The sequence below is a fragment of the Mustela erminea genome, chromosome 3 (assembly GCF_009829155.1).
Source record: "Mustela erminea isolate mMusErm1 chromosome 3, mMusErm1.Pri, whole genome shotgun sequence".
Taxonomy (NCBI): Eukaryota; Metazoa; Chordata; class Mammalia; order Carnivora; family Mustelidae; genus Mustela; species Mustela erminea.
Window position 1 is genome coordinate 40,299,316 of NC_045616.1, and position 24,902 is coordinate 40,324,217.

Sequence of the window (24,902 nt, forward strand, 5' to 3'; positions counted from 1 at the left end):
GTATCTTGGTGAGAATTTTTGTATCCATGTTCATCAGGGATATTGGTCTGTAATTCTTTTTAGTGGGGTCTGTGTCTGGTTTTATGATCAAGGTAATGATGGCCTCATAGAAAGAGTTTGGAAGTTTTCCTTCCATTTCTATTTTTTGAAACAGCTTCAGAACAATAGTTATTAATTTTTTAAATGTTTGGTAGAATTCTCCTGGGAGGCCATCCATCCCTGGACTCTTGTTTTTGGGATTTTTTTAAAAAAGATTTTATTTATTTGTCAAAGAGAGGTAGAGTGAAAGCACAAACTGGGGGAGCTGTAGGCAGTGGGAGAACCAGGCTCCCTGCTGAGCTAGGAGTCCAATTCCGGACTCAATCCCAGGACCCTGAAATCATGACCTGAGTCAAAGGTAGATGCTTAAATGACTGAGCCAGCCAGGCATCCCTGTTGGGAGATTTTTGATTACTGCTTCATTTTCCTTGCTGGTTATTGGTCTGTTCATTTTTTCTATTTATTCCTGTTTCAATTTTGGTAGTTTATACGTTTCTAGGAATGTCTCCGTTTCTTCCAGATCGCCTACTTTTTTGCTGTATAGTTGCTCCACAATATGTGTTCTTATAATTGTTTGTATTTCTTCAGTGTTGGTTGTGATTTCTTTCATTCATTATTTTATTTATTTGTGTCCTTTCTCTTTTCTTTTTAATAAGTCTGGCCAGGGGTTTATCAATCTTATCAATTCTTTTAAAGAACCAACTCCTAATTTCATTGATCTGTTCTACTATTTTTTTTTTGTTTCTATTTCACTGATATCTGTTCTAATCTTTATTAATTCTCTTCTCCTGCTGGATTTAGTCTTTATTTGCTATTATTTCTCCAGCTCCTTTAGATATAAAGTTAGGTTGTGTATTTGAGCTCTTTTTTGTTTTTTGAGAAAAGTTTGTATTGCTATACACTCTTAGGACCACCTCTGCTGCATTCCAAAGGATTTGAATAGTTGAGTTTTCATTTTCATTTGTTTCTATTAATTATTTTAAATTCTTCTTTAATTTCCTGGTTGACCCCGTCATTCTTTAGTCAGATGCTCTTTAACCTCCTTATATTTGAGTTCTTTCCAAATTTTCTGTTGTGATTGAGCTGACAGTTCAAAGCACTGTGGTCTGAAAATATGCAGGGAATAATCACAGACTTTTGGTACTGGTTGAAATATGATTTGTGACCTAGTATGTGATCTATTCTGGAGAATATTCCATGTGCACTCCAGAAGAATATATATTTTGTTGCTTTAGGATGGAATGCTCTAAAAATATCTGTGAAGTCCATCTGGTCCAATGTGTCATTCAAAGCCCTTTTTCCTTATTGATCTTCTACTTAGATGATTTGTCCATTGCAGTGGATGGAGTGTTATAGTACCTTACTATTATTGTACTATCATCAATATGTATCTTTAATTTTGTTGATAATTCATGTTTATAATTGGCTGCTCCCATGTTAGGGGCATAAATATTTACAACTGTTAGATCTACTTGGTGGATAGACCCTTTACTTATGATCTAGTGTCCTTCCTCATCTCTTATTACAGTCTTGGGTTTAAAATCTAACTTGTCTGATATAAGGATTATGACCCCAGCTTTCTTTTGATGTCCATTAGCATGATAAATGGTTTTGCACCCTCTCACTTTCAATCTGGAGGTGTTTTTGGGTCTAAAATGAATCTCTTTTGAGCAGCATATCTATGGGTCTTGCTTTTTTATCTAATCTGATATCCTTTGTCTTTTAATTGGGGCTTTTCCCCCATTTACATTCAGAGTAATGTATATCAGAGTATCTATTGAAAGATATAAATTTAGTGCCATTGTATTACTTGTACAGTCACTGTTTTGTATATTGTCTCTGTTCCTTTCTGGTCTATGTTACTTTTAGGCTCTCTCTTTGGTTAAAAGATCTCCCTTAATATTTCTTGCAAGGCTGGTTCAGTGATCACAAATTCTTTTAGTTTGTGTTTGTCCTGAAGCTTTTTATCTTCCTTCTATTTTGATTGGCAACCTGGTTGAATAAAGTATTCTTGGTGCATATTTTTCTCATTTAGCACCCTGTCTATATCATGCCAGTCCTTTCTATCCTCCCAGGTCTCTTTGGATAGGTGTTCTGCCAATCTAATGTTTCTGCTTGTATATGTTAAGGACCTCTTGTCCTTTGCTGCTTTTTCAGGACTTTTTCTTTGTCTCTGAGATTTGCAAGCTTCACTGTTATATATTGAGATATTTACCTATATTTATTGGTTTTGAGGGGGTTCTCTGTACCTCCTGAACTTGAATATTTGTTTCCTTCCTCAGATTAGGTATGTTCTCAGCTGTAACTTACTCAAAGATACCTTCTGCCTATACCCTTTACTCTTCTTCTAGGATCCCAATTGTTTATTTTTATAGTATCATTTATTTCTCTGATTCTCCCTTCATGACCCAGTAGTTGTGTATCTCTTTTTATCAGCTTCTTTATTCTCCATCATTTTGTCTTCTATATCACTAATTCTCTCTTCTGCTTCATTTATCCTAATAATTAGTGCTTCCATTTTTTATTGCATCTCATTAATACCCCTTTTTATTTCAACTTGATTAGATTTGAGTTCTTTTATTTCTCCAGAAAGGGGATTCTTTCTCTTTTTTTAAAAAATTAAATTTATTTATTTTTTTAAAAATAAACCTATAATGTATTTTTATCCCTAGGGGTACAGGTCTATGTGAATCACCAGGTTTACACATTTCACAGCACTCATCATAGCACATACCCTCCCCAATGTCCATATCCCCACCACCCTCGCCTGTCCCCCCTCCCCCCAGCAACCCTCAGTCTGTTTTTTGAGATTAAGTCTTGGTTTGTCTCCCTCCCAATCCCACCCTTTTCATTTTTTCTTTCCTACCACCCAACCCCCCCACATTGCATCTCCACTTCTTCATAACAGGGAGATCATATGATAGTTGTCAGAAAGGGATTCTTTTTATTGAAAATATTCCACTAAGCTTATTCCTATTGATATAGAGGGCACTGTCTTCAATTCTTTGCTTATACTTTGTTTTTTCCTTTGTTCTTTGCTTACACTTTTAATTAATTTCTTCAGTCTTCTTGGTTATCAGTTGTTTACACATACGTAATAACCATATGTGGCATAATGCACATACTTATAATACATAGCTGGATTCAAAAACAAAAAGAGAAAAAGAGCAAATTTCTAAGTATTATAATCAGTGAGGAAACACATAGCCCTAGTGACAATCTTCTCCCTAAGTGATATAAAATAATTTTACAACTATGAAAAATTTTCCAAGATTGTGGCCTTAGCATAACTGAAGGCAAAGAATGTTGAAACTGCAAAATGAACAATCAGTAAAAAGAGAAAATCAACAAATCCAGCACAGGATCCCTCACCTTCCCCTCCTACCCTGCTCACTGCAAAGTCTGCAGAGGCAGACCAAGAAGAACTGCAGAAGATAAAGCCTATAAAAGGGTCCTTTGGGCAATTAGGTACGATCACTAGAAGGGTAATTAACATTCAGTCTGAGTTGAGTCAGAGAAGGAACTGTTTGAAAAAGATTGCCAAGTATTGGTGATTTAAAGGGCCAGATATCAGATAAAGTGTTAGTTATGTACCTTAAAGGGCCAGGGTTGTCCTAAAGGGTGTGCATGATTTAAAGGGGCAGGGGTGATTTTAAAGGATAGGTGATATTTAAAGGGATAGTCTTCCAAACACCTGGTTTCTGCTGAAGAAAAAAAGTAAAAAAGAACAAAGAATTATTTTTGCCTCCTGGGTGGACATGGAAAAGGAAAGAAAAGGGAAAAATTTAGACTCCTGCAGGATAAAAGAAAACTACATAATTGGAGGACTCACAATCAGCAAAACAAAACAATAGGGACAAATTAACAGAAAATGTTTCATCTCTCTCTCTCTGTTTGATTATGGCATTATTGTAATGAAATATACGATGTTAAATTTTTTTATTTTTTCTCTGTTAAAGTGTTGAAGATAGTTATGACATTCAAAGCTGGCTGCAGCATTGGTGGATTTATTTTGGTTTGGTTTCATTTATTGCATGGTCTACATTAATACCATTGTCATGCTTTCCACACAGTATACAAGGTGACTATAAAACTATAATTCATTTAATTAAAAGACAGTAGATTCCTTGTCCCCACCCCCATCTCCAATGTCAGAATATGGCTGAACTACATTTCTTTTTGTTATGGAGATATGGTGACATATGCTAGTGTTATTTGAGCAAATGAAGCTGGATTTGGCCAAATATTTTATTTATGTGCCAGACTTTAATTAGTATGTATTTTTGCTTCTTGCCATTTTTTAAAATACTAGAGTTCATAATTTTTCTTTAAAAAGAAGCATGTTTTAATCTATTTATCTACTATTATTTAATACATGAAAGAATTATTGTAAGCTAAAATAAGTATTAACTTCTTTTTAAAACACTAAAAAATAACATGTAACATTAGAGAAATCATATACTTTCCTAACAGTAGTACAAAATATTTTTAGCAATATCAAAGATTACTCTTTTACATTTTAGGGCTGTGCTGTCAAATGCTAAAGTCACTTGCCACATGTGGCTACTTAAATTTCAAATTAAAATTAGAAACCCATGTACTCAGTCATAGGAGCTACATTTCTAGTATTAATAATAGCTTCATATAGCCCATCGCTACAGTCTTAGACAGTACAGATATGGAAAATTTTCATTATTATAGAATATTCTTCATGACAACACTGTTTTAGGAGAATGTGATTTTTACTTAATTAGATTGATCTTAGCTTGTTCACACATAGCTCACTTGTCATTTCAAGAAAAACTGGGTTTATTAAGATGTGTGCATATATTTGTATACTTTTTTAATTACTCAAACATGTCATAAGATTCTTTTACTTGTTATCATATAGGTACAGCAAAGATAAAAGCTGAGAAGCGTAAGCAGCCTCATCCATTTGGTGGACAGTTTAAAGATAAGGAATTTGAAACTAGTATCAAGGATTTATTTGCTACTCTTTGGGTAAAGTAAAATATTTTATGCACATAAGGCAAATAAGTTGACCTGTAGAAGATTTAAGAAAATAACCACAAAGTGTTCAACTAAAATCTGAGTAGGACTTTCAAAGTCTTAATTAACTTTTTCATTTTATAGATAATGGGAAATAGGACCTGCCTTACATAAGTGGCATTTCCAGGAACATGGCTAGTGTCAGAGAATGGTACTAGTATTTTCCCTCTATTTCTTTTAATTTTTACTTTTGTGTTAATTTGTTTTGTTCTTTCCCTGAAGAAATACATAAGACATTTAATGAGATGACTTAAAGGTATTAACATCTTTTTAGTATGCTTAAATGACTTAGCAGAGAACTCTAGAAGTTAGCAAATATTCTTGCAAACATCATATTTTATGAAAAATATCTCAGTATCCAATGGAGAAGAAATCTTTGTTTCTCTAGGTGAGAAACAAGACCTACGATATAGACATAGAGGGATTTAAAAACTCAACTTCTTTTTAAAATTTTTTAGATTTTATTTATTTGAGAGCGTAAGAGACAGAGAGTATGTGAGTGCAAGCAGAGGAGGAGCAGAAGGGGGCGGAGAGTCAAAGAATCTCAAGCCGACTCCATGCTCAGCATGGAGTGGGCCATGGAGCTCCATCTCACGACCCTGCGATTATGATCTAAGCTGAAACTGAGAGTTCGATGCTCAACCGACTGAGCCCCCCAGCGCCCTGAAAAAAACCCAGCTTCTAAATAGTGATTCTATATTCAATTTGCTTCCTCTTCTCCTTTTCATAACTTTATCCTTTATGTTGTGGGCAGAACGGCATTGAAGATATAATTCTAACACCCATGGCCCTATGAAGCCATGTTCTTATGTGGGTCTTAGATCTTAAAAAAATTACAGATTAAAAGCAAGTGATTAACAATTATGTAGAGGAAATTCCATGTAAAATGGAATTGGGTCAAAGTCGGCTTCACCAAACAGGAGCTTTTAAATGGAAAACCCTAAAGCAAGAGAAGGAATTACTCATGCAAAGAATGGTCATTAAGAAAATTCCAGGCATAAGAAACACATGTGGAAACAGCTTGAGACGGCAGAGTTTTGGCTACATTCAGTTTAGAGAATACTTGTATGTTTAGAGCATGGTTGCTTGGTGGGCAGAGTGAAAGAATATACTAGGTTGGAGAGACAAGCAGAGGCTAGCTCTTGAAGGTCCTTGTGGGACATGATGAGAACTTCAGATTTTGTTTTTAATGCAACAGGAAGTCACTAATGTACATAAGGGAATAATGTTTTAAGAACTTTAAAACATGGTTTTATGTAAAAAACAGGTTAGAGTGGGATAAGAATTGAAAAGGCAGTATGATTTGGGTGTTGTTAACAGGCAGTTTTCTCTCGGTATTATAAATGGTTATTTTTTATTCAGCTGTAGTATATGAGACCCAGTTGCAAGAACCATCTAAAGAATTATTTGGCATTTGTAAATTCAGGGCTATTGACAATGGTTTGTAGAAGGAAAAAGGTAAACCTTTCACACAGGAATATGATTTGAGGTTCTTGAGCCTTAAGAAAGAAAGAAAATAAATTAAAACCTAAAATATGGGGAAGCAAATGTTCTAAAATCTACATATAGACATGTAATATTAAGATCCAACAGAAAGCTTATGTATCTAGGCTCTTGCCTTTAGGTAAGAAAACAGAGGGAAAATGGAACCTACTAGATTAGAAAAGTTCCACTGTTTGCCTTGTTTCGTGACTTAGCACCTGCCAAAGCTATTTCTCAGCAAAATGTATCTATTAAGCCATGTTGGTGAGATTATTCTTTTTATTTTATTTTACATTTTGGTGAAATTTGAGTAGGGTATTTCTTCTCTGATCCTAAGTGAGTCAGCCAGTGATTTCTAATAGGTTGGTGGTTACTTGTGAGTTAATTAAGCAATGCAGGTCATTAAAGAATTCACATAAGGAATGTAAGAATTCATGTAAGGAGTTGAACAGTGGGTAAAAATTTTTTTAGGTGTAGGTTTTTTTTTTTTTCTAAAAAAAGAGTTTTCTTGTCATAAATTTTTATTTAAAGGAGCCAGAGAACTATCTAGTTTTAGAATGTATTCTCTCTACTATTACCATATATCTTGCTGGTCCTTACTTATATATTTAAGAAAATTCATCAATTAAGGAAAGAAAAGAGTTTTATTTAGATGTCAGTAAAGATAATTTTAATTTTAAAATAGATAAAATAGACATAAATAAAAGCTAAAAAGCCAGAACAGAGACAAAATATTTAATATATTTATAAAGTTGTAATATCCATTGCAAATCCTTAATAATATATTAGCAAATCAAATCCAACATTAAAAGAATTATTCACCATGATTGAGTGGGATTTATTCCTGGGGTGTAGGGTGGTTCAATATTTGCAAAACAATCAACATGATATATTACATTAATAAAAAGAGAAGAATGATATGGTCCTCTCAATAGGTGCAGAAAAAGTGTTTAACATAATACAGCATCCATTTTTGATAAAAAACCCTCAACAAAATGGGTGTATATGGAACATGCCTCAACAATATAAAGGCCATGTATGAAAGACCCACAACTAATACCATTGGGGAAAAACTGAGAGCTTTTCTTCTAAGTTTAGAAACAAGACAGAGATGTCTATTCTCACCATTTCTATTTAACATAGTATTAGAAGTCTTTAGCCTTTGACAACCAGACAACAAAAAGAAATAAAAAGAATCTAAGTTGACAAGAAGTAAACTTTCATTATTTGCAGAGGACAGGACACTTTATGTAGAAAATCCAAAAGATTCCACCAAAAAATTGCTAGAACTAATACATGAATTCAGCAGAGTTGCAGGATACAAAATCAATGTACAGAAATTTGTTGCATTTCTATACACCAACAATGAAGCTGAAGAATGAGAAATCAAGTAATTGATCCCATTTACAATTGCACCAAAAAACACAAGATAGGAATAAACCTAACCAAAGAGGAGGTAAAAGATCTGTACTCTGAAAACTATAGAACACTTATAAAAGAAATTGAAGATGACACAAAGAAATAGAAAGGTCTTCCATACTCATGAATTGGAAGAACAAATATTAAAATATCTATACTACCCAAAGCAATCTACATATTTAACACAACCCTTATCAAAATACCACCAACATTTTTCACAGTATTAGAACAAATAATCCTAAAATGTGTATGGAACCACAAAGCCACAGAGTAACAAAAGCAATCTTGAAAAACAAAAGCAAAGCTGGAGGCATCATGATTCGGGACTTCAAACTATACTGCAAAGCTATAGTTATCAAGACAGTATGGTACTGGCACAAAAACAGACACACAGATCAAAAGAACAGAACAGAAAACCCCAAAATGGATCCACAACTATAAGGTCAGCTAATCTTCAACAAAGCCGGAAAGAATATCCAGTGGAAAAAAGACAGTCTCTTCAACAAATTGTATTGGAAAAACTGACAACAATATGCGGAAGAAGGAAATCGGACCACTTTGTACATTACACACAAAAGTAAATTAAAAAATGGATGAATGACCTAAATGTGAGAAAGGAATTCATCAGAATCCTAGAGGAGAACACAAGCAGCAACTTCTTTGACATCAATGGTAGCAATTTCTTACTGAACACATCACTGAAGGCAAGGGAAACAAAAACAGAAATAAATTATTGGTAGTTTGTCAAGATAAAATCTTCTGCACAGCAAAGGAAACAGTCAACAAAACTAAAATGTAGCCTGTGGAATGGGAGAAGATATTTGCAAATGACATATCTGATAAAGGGCTAGTATCCAAAATCTATGAAGAACTTACCAAACTCAACACCCAAAACCCAAATAATCCAGTTAAGAAATGGACAGAAGACATGAATAGATATTTTTTCTAAAGAAGACATACAGATGGCTAACAAACTCATGAAAATATGCTCAACATCACTCATCACTGAGAAATGCAAATCAAAACCATGATGAGATACCGCCTCACACCTGTTAGAATGGCTGAAACTAATGACACAGGAACTAAAAGATTTTGGTGAGCTGTAGGGAAAGGGGACCCCTCTTGCACTCTTGGTGGGAATGCAAACTGGAGCAGCTGCTCTGGAAAACAGTATGGAGGTACCTCAAAAAGTTAAAAATAGGGATGCCTGGGTGGCCCAGTCAGTTAAGTGTCCAACTCTTGATTTCAGCTCAGGACATGATTTCAGAGTCCCGGGATTGAGCTCCACATCGGGCTCACTGCTTAGTGGGGAGTCTGTTTCTCTCTCCTTCTGCTTGCTCTCTCTCTCTCTCTCAAATAAATAAATAAATCTTAAAAAAAAAAAAGGTTAAGAAAAGGACTATCCTATAACCCAGCAATTGCATTATAGGCATTACCCAAAGGATTTTAAAAAAGACAGATTCAAAGGGGCATATGTACTTTGATGTTTATACCAGCATTATCATCAATAGCCAAAATAATGAGAGAGACCAAATGTCCATCAGCTGATGAATGGTAAAGAAAATGTGGTGTACACACATACACAAACACACACACACACACACACACGGGAATATTACTCAGCCATCAAAAGAATGATATATTGCCATTTGCAATCATGTGGATCGAGATACAGTGTATTATGCTATGTGAAATAAGTCAATCAGAGAAAGACAATGCCATACATGGAATTTAAGAAACAAAATAGATGAACATATGGGAAGGGTAAAAAGGGGGGGGGGGACAAATCATTAGAGACTCTTAAAGATAGAGAACAAACAAGATTGATGGAGGGAAGTGGGAAGGGGATGAATTAAATGGGTGATGGGTGTTAAGGAGGGCAGTTGTTATCATGAGCACTGGGTGTTGTGTGTAAGTGATTAATCACTGAACTCTACTCCTGAAACAATGTTGTACTTTATGTTACTTAACTAGAATTTATTTAATTTATTTTTTTTAAGATTTTTTAAAAAATTTATTTATTTGACAGACAGAGATCACAAGTAGACAGAGAGAGAGGGGGGAAGCAGGCTCCCCACCAAGCAGAGAGCCCGATGTGGGGCTTGATCCCAGGACCCTGGGATCATGACCTGAGCTGAAGGCAGAAGCTTTAACCCACTGAGCCACCCAGGTGCCCCAACTAGAATTTAAATAAAAATTTGAAGAAAAAAAATAAACAAGTAAAAAAAACACATTATAATATCCATGAGGTGAAAAGTTATAAATAAAAAGTCAATGGGTTTAAGCTTAAGAATAGAAGGTGAACCCTCTTATGCTGTTGGTGGGAATGCAAGTTGGTGCAGCCACTTTGGGAAACAGTGTGGAGGTTCCTCAAAAATTTAAAAATAGGGCTACCCTATGACCCTGCAATTGCACTACTGGGTATTTACCCCAAAAGATACAGATGTAGTGAAAAGAAGGGTCATCTGCACCCCAATGTTCATTGCAACAATGGCTACAATAGCCAAACTGTGGAAAGAGCCAAGATGCCCTTCAATAGATGAATGGATAAAGAAGATATGGTCCATCTATACAATGGAATATTACTCAGCCATCAGAAAAGATGAGTACCCAGCTTTTGTATCAGCATGGGTGGGACTGGAGGAGATTATGCTGAGTGAAATAAGCAGAGAAAGTCAATTATCATATGGTTTCACTTATTTGTGGAACATAAGGAATAGCATGGAGGACATTAGAAGAAGGAAGGGAAAATGAAGGGGGGAAATTAGACGGGGGGAGAGGAACCACGAGAGACTGTGTACTCCAAGAAAGAAACTGAGAGTTTTAGAGCAGAAGAGGGTGGGGGGATGGGTGAGCCTGGTGATAGATATTAAGGAGAACATATATTGCGTAGAGCACTGGGTATTACATGCAAACTATGAATTATGGAACACTACATCAAAAACCCCTATACACATATAGGAGTACTATTGTATGGTGACTAACAACATAATAAAAAATAGATTAAGTAGGTTAAGCATGTGAATTAGTGAAATGTTAATGTGTAATTTTGAAAATGTTTCAAAAATATTTTGTTGTAGAATGCCAAAAAAAAGAGCAATAACTATCCATAGCTCTCAGAATATAATGGATTAAAAATATATTTCAAAATAATAAAAATAGAAAGCTTAGTAATTAGGGAAATAAATCAGGGAAAAGAAAAAATGAAATTATGACTGGCTAGAAGTAGGTAAAGAATAAGATTTTATAGAAGAAAACTTTTTAAATGTATAGAGCAGAGAGATCAACACCTTTACCTTCTCTTTCTTTATCTCATGCCTTAAGTCTTATACCTTATTAACAGAGAAGACAGTTATATACTAGAACTCCAGTGAATGAAGACTTGTTAATGAATATTATGACATGAAAGAACTTTTTGAGCTATATAGGACAAATTGAATTTAAAGTGTTATTCATTAGTTTTGTGACTAGAAATGGTTGACAGAATACGTCAAAGGCAACTAGTGTCCAATTATTTAGATATTATGCTATTGGTAGTCAAAATATTGAATTTCCTTGGAAAACAGGTGAACTGCTATCCTAGAAACTAGAATCAATATACGTTTGACACAAGTAAGATTTTTAAAAATATAGTTATTACTTGTATTTATATCAGGATTTCATGTACTATTTTCAGTTTCTGATTCATCTACTAGGTTTGATGAAATAAATTGTTGTTTGTAGAAGCAGAGTAAGTGAGATTTCAGGATAGAGGGCTGAAACATTTTTAAACTTGGAAAAACAGCCTTTTCTAGGTGAGTTATTTTACTCTTATTGACAGATTTAATAAAGATAACCATCATTGATTTTCTATGGCTAATTGTAGATGTTCTTCATGAGGAACCAAGATGAGAGAAAGGGAGAAGTTAATTGATCAAGCAAAACACTTGAATAATTCAAAGAAGTTTATTGGTATCCTCTTCAACTTATGTTTTCCTTCTATTTGCTGACATGAAGGCCTTTTACTGGCAAGATCATTGTCTCCTGTCATACTACTTTGATTAGGGTAGAAAATAGATTAATGCTTCTATCACCTAAAAGAAGAAGCTCCATAATTAATTGGGACACTGCATACCACATCTTCAATGAATCTTGGTTGGGTCTTTAGGAGCTCTTGCCTTCCTGCAGCATTCCTCTGCCTCAGTTTCCTCGTTAACATTTGTTTCCCACTGCTACTTGAACCCTGTCCTGTATCTCAGTCTACTTGTCTGTGTCTACTATACCATTTACCTTATATTTTGCTGATCCTGTCCTTGTTTCCTACTCTTAGTGAGTAAGTACATGCAGGAGTACTATTTTGGTTGGTTACCATTTGAAAGCATGCATCCCAGACCAGCATGAACCCCCTCTGGTGTGGTAAAGACCATGATTTTAGATAAAACCGTGATGGAGTAGGGCTGAGGCCCACAGTACTATAAGAAATGGTTGTTGCATGAATTATCTGCTACTATGAAGATTTGATTTCTTCTTTTCTTTTTCAGTACATTAAGTCTGATTTTATTACATAAAATACCTTAAATACTGGTTTTCTGTCTGGCCTTTGTCTTTGCCTCCTGTATTTATATTTAAGAAAAAAAAACATTTTTTGAAGATTTTAATTATTTATTTGAAAGACAGAAATCACAAGTAGGCAGAGAGGCAGGCAGAGAGAGGGGGAAGCAGGCTCCCTGCTGAGTAGAGAGCCCGATGCGGGGCTTGATTCCAGGACCCTGAGATCATGACCTGAGCCAAAGATAGAGGCTTAACCCACTGAGCCACCCAGGCACCCGACCCAGCCACCCAAAATAGACTTTTTTAAAATGAGGAAAGCCTAGATACTTTTTCGGAAGGGTCTGTTGTAGTCTGAGTGTTTGCTATGCTCACAGTGTCTTTCTAAGTAAAGTGCCTGTAGCCCTTTCTGAATAAAGTGCCCAGAAGTGTTTCCTTGTGCAGAGTTGCCATGCTCTATATAATGTAATTCAAATGTCCTAGTTTAAAACTAGGTCTGGGATCAGAACTTAAACCCAAGATAGCAATCCTTAGACTAAAAAACCTATTAAATAGCTTGAGAAAAATATCCAATAGGGAGACCTGCTATAAACCAACTAGTTAACTTTCTATTTCTTGGGAGAGTATACGTAGGAGGCCAGGAAACTTACACAACACGGCTCTAATAAACTGACATCGAGAAAATGAATGTGCAAAGGCCATTGAGATAGAGAAGCAAATGGAGAGACAATACAGTGAGTAGCTGTAATAGAAGTAGATATAAGCACAATCAGCTGATGGAAAGAAGCTGAATATCTGGGTCTTTGTAGCAATTAAGACAAAACAATGGAATGCCCACTAGAGAGCAGACCAGATAAGCTGCCATTTGCTTCTGAATAATCTTCTGTTTCTTTAGGAGTGCTGAATTATTCAGCTACTCAGTGTTTTTGTCTTTTTCACTTTACTGTATAACATTATAGTGAGTCTCATCAACTGGATTAACCTGTTCATTTTAATTCTAAAAAGTTCAAACACAAAAATTATCTAGTGCAGTGGTTCTTAGTGTGGCTCCCAGGCCACCACTATCATCATCATTGCCTGGGAATCTGCTGAAACTGCAAATTCTTGGGCTGTGCTCCAAACCTACTGAATCAGAAACTCTGAAAGTAGGACCTGGTAATCTGTGTTTTACACCATCCCAACGATTCAAAGCACACTACAGTTTGTAAACAACAAATCTCCTAATCTAGTGTGACCCTCTTACTTTTTAAATTATGAAAATGATGTGTATTCTTTCCTGCGTAATTTCTAGTTGCCAGAAATTAAATTATTACATATATTCCATTCTCATGATTACCTGGAGATATATATATTATCATTTCTAGTTTATAGATCATCAAGCAATAATTTAAAGAGGATGAGTAATTTTTCCAAAGGCATCTATATCTTTGGATACACACACACACACACACACACACACACAGGTAGCTGAACCGAGGTTAAGAATATAAAAATATCTCATGTACCTGACTAAAACACCATTCCTGCATCTACTATTATATAATACTCCCTAAAAATGGAATATAGAGAGATGTGACTTGCTAATTGTTGTTCCAAAAATCAGTTGCAGGGCCAAGATAAAAGCGAGGTTTTCTGTTCCTTATTCTACCTGTTATACCTAATACAGATTGCCGTTTCCTATAAAATCATGGTATAGACCTGTGAAACAGAAGACAGAACTCAGCAACAGATTAATATATATAAAAACTTGCTATCTGATAGGAGAGGGAGTACAACGATATAGTTCAGTAAATGTGATGATAAATTTGATTCTCTGTATGGTGAAATGAAGTTGGACCACTACTTCATATGATACACAAAGGTGATTTACAGGTTAATAAAACGTGACTAGGAAAAAAAAAAAAAGAACAGCACAGTTAATGCTAAACCATGAAAGAAGTATCTTGTGACATAGAGGTAGGAAAAGTTAAGCAAGGTTGCAATAGTGTAAAATACAAAGTAAAAATTAGTGGATTAAAGTTATGACAAAGATTTCTGTTCTATGAAGGAAACTGCAGATAACGTTAAAAGATGGGTAACAGGGGAGCTTGGGTGGCTCAGTGGGTTCAGCTTCTGCTTTTGGCTCAGGTCATGATCTCAGGGTCCTGGGATGGAGCCCTGTATAGGACTCTCTGTCCCCGCCTGCCTCTCTGCCTACTTGTGATCTCTGTCAAATAAATAAGTAAAATCTTAAAAAAAAAAAAAAAAAAAAAAGATGAGTAACATCTCTCAATGTAACAAGAGATTAGTATTTAGAATAAATAAGGAATTCCTGGAAAATCTATACAAAAATTTTAGGAAGCCTAATAAAAATATGAATAAGCAGTTCACACACAATAACCAAGTCTAAATAGCTATGAATTACATGAAGAAATGCTCAGTTGGATTTGAATTTAGGAAAGTACCATATAAAGCATTGTGGTATGACTTTATATCCATCAGCGTGGCAAAATTTTAAAAGCCTGCTGATAATACCAAGTGTTGGTGATTACGTGGAGTGTACTACTTATCTATTGCTACGTGACAAACCACCCCAAAACTTAGTGGCTTAAATAATAGAACATGATTTTGCTCATTAATCTGCAGCTTTGTCAGGGCTTACTCCGCTCAGCTCTACTTGTCAATTAAAGTGAAGTCTGGGGGATAAAAATCCCCTGATGGCTTGTTTACTTAACTGTGAGCTATCGCTACTGGCTGTTTGCTGGAACACCCACACATGGCCTCTCCATCTGGCCTTGACTTCTCACAACATGGTGAAAGAGTCCCAAAGCCAGAGTCCTGAGAGAGTGAGCATATACAGCAGAAGTCCTATTGTCATGTTATGATCCAACCTCAGAAGTCATGCCGCATCTCTTTGTTGAGACAGTCATTGAGGACTTTCCCAGCTCAGTGCCTCCTGATGGGGGAATGGCAAAGTTCTCAAGGGTATGTGGAACTGAAAATATTGCTGTGGTGAATATTATAAATTGCTACATGAAGAAAATAGAAAACTCTGCTTCATTATGGTGGGATTATAAAGTGATACATTTTGGGGAAAAATTTTAAAGAAATAATGGAATGAAGTGTATAGTACATCTTAATGCCCAAGCAATCCTGTTCTGGGATATATACTTCCAAAGACATTCTACTCTGATCCTTAAGTGTGCACGCACAGGCACATTTAATATAGTCTTGTTTGTGACAGTGGGAGTTGAAGTGAGCCTAACTTGTGGGAGTAGATGAATATGGTAGGATCACAGTATGTAAATTTAGATAGCACTCAGAAGATGAATTGGATTAATACAGAGAATATGTTTAGATTTTTTTTAAATGGTGTTTACGACTAGAAAAAAAATTAAGTTAATTTAACAATATATAAACAAAATGCCACTGAAATGTTTCAAAGATAAGTATATAAGAAATACAGAAATCAGTTTGAAAGTTTATATTTTAATGTTAATTATTATCATGTTAATTACTATGTATAGTATAATAGTACTATACATCCTCCTGAGACTTCTGAGTAAGTTAAAAAAATGCAGAATTTGGGCAACTGGGTGGCTCAGTGGGTTAAAGCCTCTGCCTTCAGCTCAGGTCATGATCTGAGGGTCCTGGGATCGAGCCCCTCATCAGGCTCTCTGCTTAGCAGGGAGCTGCTTCCTCCTCTCTCTCTGCCTGCTTCTCTGCCTACTTGTGATCTGCCAAATAAATAAATAAAATCTTTAAAAACAAATGCAGAATTTACGTGACTTCACTGTATGTGGAATACCCAGGAGTAAAATGTTATAGAATCTTAATAGTAATACTAGTAATTTTCCTTGTGTGTTGCTTAAGTTATCTTCATTTTGTTTTTTAGTTAGGTGAAAAGATTTCTTAAGGAAAGAAATAGATTAACTAAGGTAAAGGAACATTCTAGACACCTGGTTAATGATATCTATTTTTCCTTAATTTTTGTAGAAATTTCCTTATTTTTGTAGAAAACTGCCAGAATCTCAAATAAAAATTATAGGTGGTATGGAGGTCAAATGAATAAAAATGGTTCAAATTCTACATGTCTTTAATAGTATATTATTATATATTATATCTTGGTGAACTGCAGATTTTGATATATATATATATATGTTCAGTTTAGATTGGGAAAGGTAAAATTTTTGCTGATTTGTCATTAACATGTGAGTGAATAAATATATTTTTCTTTACCTAACAAAATGAAATAATTTGTGTATAACATTTCTATTTTAGGTTCTGTTGAAGAATCCAATATTAATATGCCTAGCTCTGACTAAAGCTTCAGGATCTTTTGTTTTTATTGGAGCTTCTGAATATTTGCCTTTGTATATAGAAAATCAGTTTTCATTAACACGCCCTATAGCAACTAAAATTGCAGGTAGACCTTTTCTGCTCATTATACTCATTTTGAAGTTTTTATATAAAATTTTCTTATATTTTTTAATGAAATATTTGAAATAAGCATAAAGTGGGAGTAATATCATTTGCTGAAGTTTCATTTATCTTATTTCATTTTATTATTTTTCAATGCTATATATTACTATATATCACTCAGTGCTCATCAATGCACATCACAATGAGTGTACTTTTAATCTCCTTTATTTTACCTACTCCCCCACCCACCTTCCCTGTGGCAACCACCAGCTTATCACCTGTATTTAGAGTCTGGCTTTTTGTTCCCCTCTTTTTTTTTTCATTTGTTTTTTTCTTAAATTCCACATATAAGTGGAATCATTCGGTATTTGTTTTCTCTGAATGACTTATTTTGCTCAGGATTATAACCTTTAGGACCATCCATACTGTTGTGAATGGCAAGACTGCATTCTTTTATTCCATTGTATATGTATTTCACATTGTCTTTATCCATGTGTCCATCTATTAGTGGACACTTTGACTGCTTCTATAATTTGGCTTTGTAAATAATGCTGCAATAAACATAGGGAGGCATATATCCCTCAAAATTAGTGCTTTTGTATTCTTTGGAAATATTCCTGGTAGAGAAATTACTTGATCATAAAATAATTCTATTTTTAATTTTTTGAGGACTTCCCTACTGTTTTCCATGGTGGTTGTATCAGTTTGCATTCCCACCAACAGTGTACAAGGGTTCCTTTTCCTCCACATCTTTGTCAGCACTTGTTTTGATTCTAGCCATTCTGACAGGTATGAGGTGATATCTGGTTGTGGTTTTAATTTACATTTCCTTGATGGTGAGTGACGGTGAACATCTTTAAACATGTCTGAAATGTGTCTCTTGTAGGCAACATATAAATGCTTTTTTTTTTTTTTTTTTTTTTTTTTGAGAGAGAGAGAGAGAGGTGGGGAGGGGGCAGAGGGAGAGAGAGAGAATCTTAAACATTTTTGTATTTTCACATTGATATTCTCCACTCTTTTCTCAAGTCCAGTGAGTATCTTTATGATCATGACTTTGACTTCACTATCAGGCATATTACTTATATCTGTTTCACTTAGATCTCTTGCTGTGGTTTTGTTTTGTCCTGCTATTCATTTGGGACATATTCCTCTGTCTCCTCATTTTGTCTAACCCTCTGTGTCTATTTCTCTTTGTTAGGGAGCTGTGTCTCCTTAGGAAGAAGAGGTCCTGTAGTGCTCTGCAGTGCAGAGTCCTCTCTTCACCAGAAGCTGGTACTTCAGGGTTGTTTCCTATGTGTGTTGCTTATGCCCAGCTCTTGTGTCCCAGCTGCTTTTTCCTTCAGTCCATCCAACTGAAATGGCTCTCTTTACCTGTTGTGGGCAAGTGTTAAGTCCCCAGCTGGGGTGGGGCACACGGTTTTAACCACTCCTACTGCTGCTGGGACTGAGGCCCTTAAAACATGTGAGTTGGGAGGTATGGTGTTGGCAAGGTTTGCACCAGTGTTCTGGGGAAGACTTCTGCAGACACTGGGACTGAGGCAAATGTGGCTGGGAAGGGTGGATCCATCGAAATCTGGGAGTCCAGGGCACAGTGTAAACAAGTTAGTTAGTGAATGTGGGGACAACTCTGGAGGAACATAAATCTTAAAATAGACAGTAATCATGCTTATCTTTTGATCCAGAAGAAGACATTATCTCTATTGTACTTGACAGTACATGTATCTTCTCTTAGTTCCAGGAGGAACAAAATCTCTGTTTTCTAGAACTATAAGCAAACTTCCTTCTGTTATTGAGAACACTCTCTCTATTACCCAAGGCTGTGCAAATATCTTTGAAGAGATAGGGCAAAGATCGGTCAGTGATTCTGCTTGCTAGATATGCAGAAACATGAGCTACATGGAGAATTGCTGCCCAATTTATATGACAGTAATTATGTAACATGTAAATAATGATTGTCAGATTAAGCAGACAATCTAGTATGTTACTTGCAAGAGGCATTCCTTAAATATGATGACATTGAAAAGGTTGAAAGTCAAAGGGTAGGAAAAGTTCTACTATGTGAATGCTAGCCAGAAGAAAAGGTGGTATAAATAGTTGTTGTGAAGAGATCATTTATAGTGACAGCAGTGAGGTAGATGAAACAATTATACATGGGCATGCCCTCAACAATGTAGCTTTAATTTTTTTAAAAAGATTTTATTTATTTGTAAGAGAGAGAAAAAGAGCACAAGCAGGCAGATAATTCAATAAAAATGGACAAGAAACTTGAAAAAGTATTCAATAGAAGATGCTATCCCTTGGCCAATATTCATATGAAAGTGGGTTCACCTCTACTGGTTTTTAGGGAAATGCATATGAAAACCACAACACAATCCTATTATTAATTCACCACAATGGCTAAAATGAAAAAAGGGGAATGCAAGTTGGCATGGATGTGGAGTGGTAGCATTTCATTCACTACTAGTGAAAGTAAATTGGTTTAACCATTATATATCTGTTTGGTAGTATCATGAAAAGCTGAACTTATATATATATTCCCTCCTTCAGGAATTCTACTCCATGTTACATACCAAACTTAAATTCCTCTCTTAAGGATATACCTAGAGGATGTGCAAATATTTACAAAAAGATATGTACACGAATTTTTTAAGTTGCACCATTATTCACAATATCACAGTGAATAAGTTGTGGTGTATGAGTATTTTAGAATGCTGTTCAGCAATGAGAAGGCATCATCTGTTTTCATGTATAAAAACATGAGCGAATTTTTCTAACATCATACAAACAAAGAAGCCTTAATGTATACATACTTTATGATCCATATTTTATAAAATCTTGTAAGTGCATAAAAGAGCCTTTGATCTTCTGGAAGTATTAAATTTTTGATCTGGATGGTAGTTTCATAAGAACAGTCACTTTGAAAAGTCATCGGCATGTACAGTTGTGATTTGTGTACTTTTCTGTACATCAGTAAAATCTTTACAGAGTTGAAGTTCTGTGCATTGGTTGAATTTCCAATTGTCTTGTTTCCTTTTGGGGTAGACTTTAAAGAGCTAGCCACTTAATTGTTGAACTTCCTGTGCCCAGTATTTTCTTATCACCTAGGTCAATAGCCTGACAGGCAATGTTTTCCTAGCTGAGTGGAGTTCTCAGTTTTGTACTCACAAATGTTTGTGGTTTTCCCAAATCTGTACTTGTTGGGTTCAAGCTGAATAAACTAAGGGCCTTTCCCTGGGTTAGTTATATGGCTTGGGGATGGGGATAGGACTTGGAGCTCAAACACTTTATATAGACTGCCATCCATTCCCCTTGTTTTTCCTTTATCTCATTCCTGCTTGTGATGGTACTATTGCCCTTCATTTCTGAGATTCTGGGGTAAAATGCGGCTTGCCTCTTTTTGACTTCCTTACTTTCAGGCTTACTTCTCACCTTTTGAAGTCTCCTGATTAAGTTCCATTTCTCACAATTTTCTTCATAAATATTGCCCCTCCTCTATTTATTTGTAGTTTTTTTTTGCTTTCTAATGAATGTATTTGTGAATGTCTACCTTTTTTCAAACATTCATATGTTTACTTTGTGCTGAACACTTTTCTAAGCGATTAAATATGGGCTCTCATAAATAATTCTCCTAACAACCTTATCATGGTGATATAATTATTTATAGATTTTCCTTAATAGTATCTCATACTTTAGGTGTAATTTTCATTAATTTTTCTGTTGTAAGTATTTTTAAAATTATGATTCTCATCATGTTTTTATTTAAGTCATGTCTTACTTTTTTTTTGTTTTTTTTTAGGATTTTATTTTTTTATTTATTTGACACAGAGAGAGAGAGATCACAAATAGGCAGAGAGGCAGGCAGAGAGAAAGGGGGAAGCAGGATCCCTGCTGAACAGAGAGCCTGACGCGGGGCTCGATCCCAGGACTCTGAGATCATGACCTCAGCTGAAGGCAGAGGCTTAACCCACTGAGCCACTCAGGTGCCCCTCAAGTCATGTCTTACTGAGAAGAGATTTTTAGTGTTTAAATATATGGTTTGCTTTTCTTTTTAAATAACTATTCACATCGAGTAATAGTTTCCATATCTTTAGTAATGTTGTAAGCAGAGACTTTGTTTATGAGAAAGCTGAGTCCAAATACTTTGCTTATGGATTTTTTTAATTTTCCGGGCAATTTTAACAAAATTTTTTTTATGCAAAGTTAAATATATATAGGTTTATGAACAACATTTCATGGCACATTTTTTTAGTATTTTATTTTCAGACTTTCCTTTAAAAATACCCAATTTAATTATCTATCTTTTTAATAGTTAAGCTTTATCCATTTACCATTATTGGGTATTCTGATTTTTTTTTTAAGATTTTATTTATTTATTTGACAGGGAGAGAGATCACAAGTAGGCAGAGAGGGAGGGGGAAGCAGTTTCGCTCCCCACTGAGCAGAGAGCCCGATGCCGGGCTTGATTCCAGGACCCTGAGATCATGACCTGAACCAAAGGCAGTGGCTTAACCCACTGAGACACCCAGGCATCCCTGGATTCTGACATTTTTAAGTAACTTTTAAATTCTTACTTACATTTCTTTGTTTATTACCTTTCAATTTGCTTCTTTTCCCCCCTAATCTTGTTCTCTCTCAGTAGACTCATTTCTTTTTTTCATTTTATCCCCTTTGTTTTGTTCAGGAGATTTTAACAATCCACTGGTAGTTCACTAGCCCCACTCTTCAAGAGTGAGTGCATGTGTTCATGTCTAGTCTAGTTCAGGAGGTTTTAACTATCCACTGAGATAGTTCACTAGCCCCACTTTTCAAGAGTGAGTGCACATGCTCATATCATGTCTAGATAATTTTATAATTTATGAATTAGCTATAATTATTCTTTTGCAAGTAACATGCTGTTTGGAAGATTTTTACAATTTCTCTTTATTCTTGATGATATGAAGTTTTCTTACCTTCTGTCTATCTTAGGATAGATTCAATTATTTACTCTTAATCGTTCTCAGTAGTTGGAGTGTTCTTTTATTCCCAGAACTAATTTTTTTTTTTAATGGTGGAAATTTCTTATTCTCAGTTTCAATTGTTCATGTATTACTTCTGGGGAAATAATTCCCCAGAATTTATTCCATTATACTTCTCACAAGTGCAGTAAAGCATTTTGTAGTGCCTCTTCCTGTTGTCTGAAGTCAGTATCTCATTTTTATTTCCTTTGCTTTTACACAATGTCCTTTTTTCTATCCCAAGATTTCATTCAGGATACATCATATTTAGTTATCATATCTCTTAGGTGTCTATTGGGTTTGACAGTTTCTAAGTCTTCCACTGTTTTTTATGATCTTGACAGTTTTGAAGAGTGCTGGTCAGGTATTTTTTAGAATGTTCCTTAACTGGGAATTATCTGATTTTTTTCCACCTGTGATTACACAAAAGTTATGGGTTTTAGAGGGAGGATCACAGAAGTAAAGTGGCATTTGCATCAAATCATATCAAGGGTGCATACTGTCACCATGGTTTACTACTTTTGAATTTGACCTTGTTCAACTGGGTAATGTTTATCATATTTCTCTACTGTACTCATTGTCCTTTAATTACTTATCTTGGTTATTCTCCTTTCACTCTTCTTTTTTTTAAAAAATATTACATAGTGCATGAATTATACAATGTTCTCTTCCAATCTATTAACTTTGCAAACGTCTCTGGTCTGGGACTTTAGTTTTTATTTTAGGAATTAGAGTTTTAAATATCCAGGTTTATTATTTTTTATTCATCTGCTCTTATTTCATTCCTTTATCTTTTTATTTTATTTCTTCTTTTTATGGAAGTTAAACTTTCATTTATCTTTTTGAACATTCTAAAATTACTTACTTACAAGTCTTCCACAGACCTTCAAAGATAATAAATTTAATCTGATGTTGGTGGAACTTTTTTTTTTTTTTTGCCTTATATTTCTCTTGCTATATTCTTATCTAAATCTACCACTTCTTTATGTTTGGAGCAAAGGAAATCACAGCAATGTTTGCATTTACTGTGCTACTTTCATATGACTATCTTCTAATTACATGTCTTCTTCTCCCTCTTTCTTTTCCTCCTCCTGTTCACCTCTATCTAATCCTTTATGCTTGATTGAAAAGAAAACTACTTCTCATAGTGACTATTCTGAAATCTCAGTTTGTTGTGAGATTGTTAATATTGTACACCCATTCATAGAATCAGTGGGTGGCTTAGTTAAATTTTTGGTAGTAAGTTTCTGTTACTGAACTCTTGTGATGGGCGTGTCTCTTGCTGTAAGGTATAAATCCAGACAACTATCCAATAATAGCTCTGAATAAGACAGTTCTCATCTTCTGTTTTGCGTGGATTAAGTTCTGGGTTTATCTTAGATGTCGTTATCACATAGGAGCAAAATTTCTCCATCGTTCCACTAGGCCTGTAGGTTTAGCCCTACTCCCAAATTTGTACTTCTCTTAAGGTTCAGGTTTGTTGAGATGTTTATCATGCCTTTAAGTTTTCGTTGTCTTTTTATTTAAATCTATATTTGATTTATGTTTAGAGCAGGGGGATTGTATCAACCAATGAATGTTCTGTACTATCTTCAGCTATTTTTTTAAAAAACTGTTTTCTTTTCCTCCTTTTTTCTTTTAGGATTTGTTTTACTTCCAGCAGGTGGACTTGGCGTGCTTCTGGGAGGTATCATTGTTTCCACGTTACACATGTCTTGTAAAGCCCTTATGAGATTTGTAATGGTTACATCTGCTGTATCACTTATGTTCTTTGGGTTTGTAATTTTTATAAACTGTGCTCCAGTACCATTTGCTGGGATCAATGAAGATTATTCCGGGTAAATATTATTTTGCAGATTGAATATTTACATTCAAGTCAACAATGTATTTCTCAGTTAGTTAATAATTATCTAGTAACCCTGTAAGTTTATGCCATTCTTAGAATTATTCAACATGTAAAATAAATATAAAGCACACTTTTACCTTTCATATCAAGGGCAGAAATATCATGATGGTAGCTTGAGACACGGCTGTTTATGCATAAAGTACTAAAGAAAAAAAAGGCATTGAAATGATTCAGAACCAAGAAGTAATATTTTGTATTTAAGTGGCTAACAACTAAAAGACAATACTGTCTATACAAAGCCTTACCTTGTGTTCCTGAATTGATACATCTGCCTTTTTATAGATATCAAAGAATAGAACTGAAGTACAGCTGAAAGTATGTGTAAGTAATATCTCCTTTAACCAAAAATTCAAAGAACTTGGCAGAGATTGATATTAAACACAGCAGAACAGAATTTAAATAGAAAACCTAAGGACAGAGCAAGTAAAATAAGTAAAAAAAAATACCCACAATGGAGTAATTTGTGGCCGACCAATGCTCCCACTGAGAACAGCTATACAGAACTGAATCAAGTTTAAAAGATTTGTCTCAAGGTATCAGAGGATTGTTTAGGCAAATAGAAATTCAAAGGCCAAAATTTTGGAATAAGGCATACCCTTAAGAAGAGAAGCAACTTCTTGCATTTGGATACTTTAGAGGTATTTGCTAACTCTCAACATTGAGAAGAAGCTGAGAATTTGGGCAAAGGTCTGGGCAAAAAGCATCTAGTTAGATGACAAGAAATCAGCACACATTTGTGACAGATGCGTCAACCTAGAGACACAAAAATAGGGCTGCGCAGGATATCAGAGAGGAGAGAGAGAGAGAGACAAATGACACAACACTCTTGGGTTTTCACTCAGTACATGTGCTGAATTATGAATGTAAGCGGCTGGAATCAAGCAGAAGTCTTAGAAAAAGTAGAGGAAAATTCTAGCAGTACTGTGATACTCTGTAGATGAGAGTGAGTTTAGCATACACTGGGAAGAGGAACGGTGATGAATACTACTTGTTCTCTGATATCTCTGTAAGGCTAAGACCTGAGAGTAAGGGCATTCCAGAAGTACTATAGCCTATCTAGGAGTTAATTTGGTCTCTAATTGGAT

The 24,902-nt window shown here is 35.0% G+C and overlaps 1 protein-coding gene across 5 annotated transcripts in view; it reads left to right on the forward strand.

Moving 5' to 3' along the window:
* Window positions 1-24,902, forward strand: part of SLCO6A1 (solute carrier organic anion transporter family member 6A1) — a 96,275-nt gene that overhangs the window by 25,565 nt on the left and 45,808 nt on the right. For all 5 annotated transcript variants that reach the window (XM_032335656.1, XM_032335657.1, XM_032335658.1 and 2 more), the window contains exons 5-8: window positions 3,999-4,120; window positions 4,931-5,040; window positions 16,777-16,921; window positions 23,554-23,749. In XM_032335656.1, the coding sequence (XP_032191547.1) occupies window positions 3,999-4,120; window positions 4,931-5,040; window positions 16,777-16,921; window positions 23,554-23,749 (573 nt within the window). The remainder of the gene's footprint in view (window positions 1-3,998; window positions 4,121-4,930; window positions 5,041-16,776; window positions 16,922-23,553; window positions 23,750-24,902) is intronic.